This window comes from Trichinella spiralis (genome assembly GCF_000181795.1).
Source record: "Trichinella spiralis strain ISS 195 chromosome Unknown Scfld2, whole genome shotgun sequence".
Classification (NCBI taxonomy): Eukaryota; Metazoa; Nematoda; class Enoplea; order Trichinellida; family Trichinellidae; genus Trichinella; species Trichinella spiralis.
Window position 1 is genome coordinate 6439659 of NW_003526941.1, and position 977 is coordinate 6440635.

Genomic DNA, 977 nt, shown 5'->3' on the forward strand with positions numbered 1-977 from the left:
AACAACAACTTGTTACACTGTCAAATGAAAATTTTCTGAATTTCAATGTTGTCAACTTTCTGAAGATGAGAATAAAATCCACTTTGATACAAAATGACCAGTTGTGATGATAATGCGCAGCGGGGGACAGAGGTGCTATCTTTATGTCTGTATATTTTTCAAACGACCTTCGCAACGCGATGGTCCGTTTCAATTCCGTTAAGATTATTCCCAATGTGTTATTTTCAAATTGTGCTGTTGGCCTCAATTTCGAAACGAATCATTTGCATGAAGCAAAATTGATATGATCCATTTGATTATTATTCAATGAAAATGATGCAATTGGTTTACTTTATTCAAACAACAACGATCGCTTGTTTCAACCACGGATTTTATCATCATTTGCAGTTATTACGTTGCACTTTGTTAAATACAAAACTAATAACACTATTACACACGAGTGAAAAATGCATTTCAAAAAATGAAATTATCATTTGCAATAATAAAAAATTATGTTTCATGTTTTCCAAAAGTTTGCAACAAAATATTGGCAGCAAAAAAATTAATCAATCTACTTTTTTAACAGTACTGGAATCAGAAGTATCAGAATAATAATATTTCAATATCAATTTCAGGCAAACAAGCCTTTGATGGAGAAACGTCGTCGTGCGAGAATTAACAGAAGCTTAGATGAGCTGAAATCAATGTTGATTTGTTCGACTAAACCTTCAGTAAATAAATGCAAAATAAAAAACAATTTTCCATTTTTTCTTCACGTTAAAAATAATTCACACATATTCATATGCAGATACCTGGCCATTCGAAGTGGGAAAAAGCGGACATATTGGAAATGACAGTTCAGCAAATGCGAACTTTACGAACTCAAACTAACAATCCTCGTAACATTCGAATCACAATAATCATACTTGCATATATGATATTTTTTGTTTAGCTCGTGATGATCCAATCGCTTATGGACAATTCATTTCCGGTTATAC

At 32.1% G+C, this 977-nt stretch overlaps 1 protein-coding gene across 1 annotated transcript; it reads left to right on the forward strand.

Moving 5' to 3' along the window:
- Positions 1-498: 498 nt before the first annotated feature.
- On the forward strand, positions 499-931 carry Tsp_06033 (protein deadpan). Its single transcript, XM_003380270.1, has 3 exons — positions 499-579; positions 615-710; positions 788-931. The coding sequence occupies exons 1-3, from the start codon at positions 499-501 to the stop codon at positions 929-931; spliced, it is 321 nt and encodes a 106-aa protein (XP_003380318.1).
- The last annotated feature ends 46 nt before the right edge of the window (positions 932-977 follow it).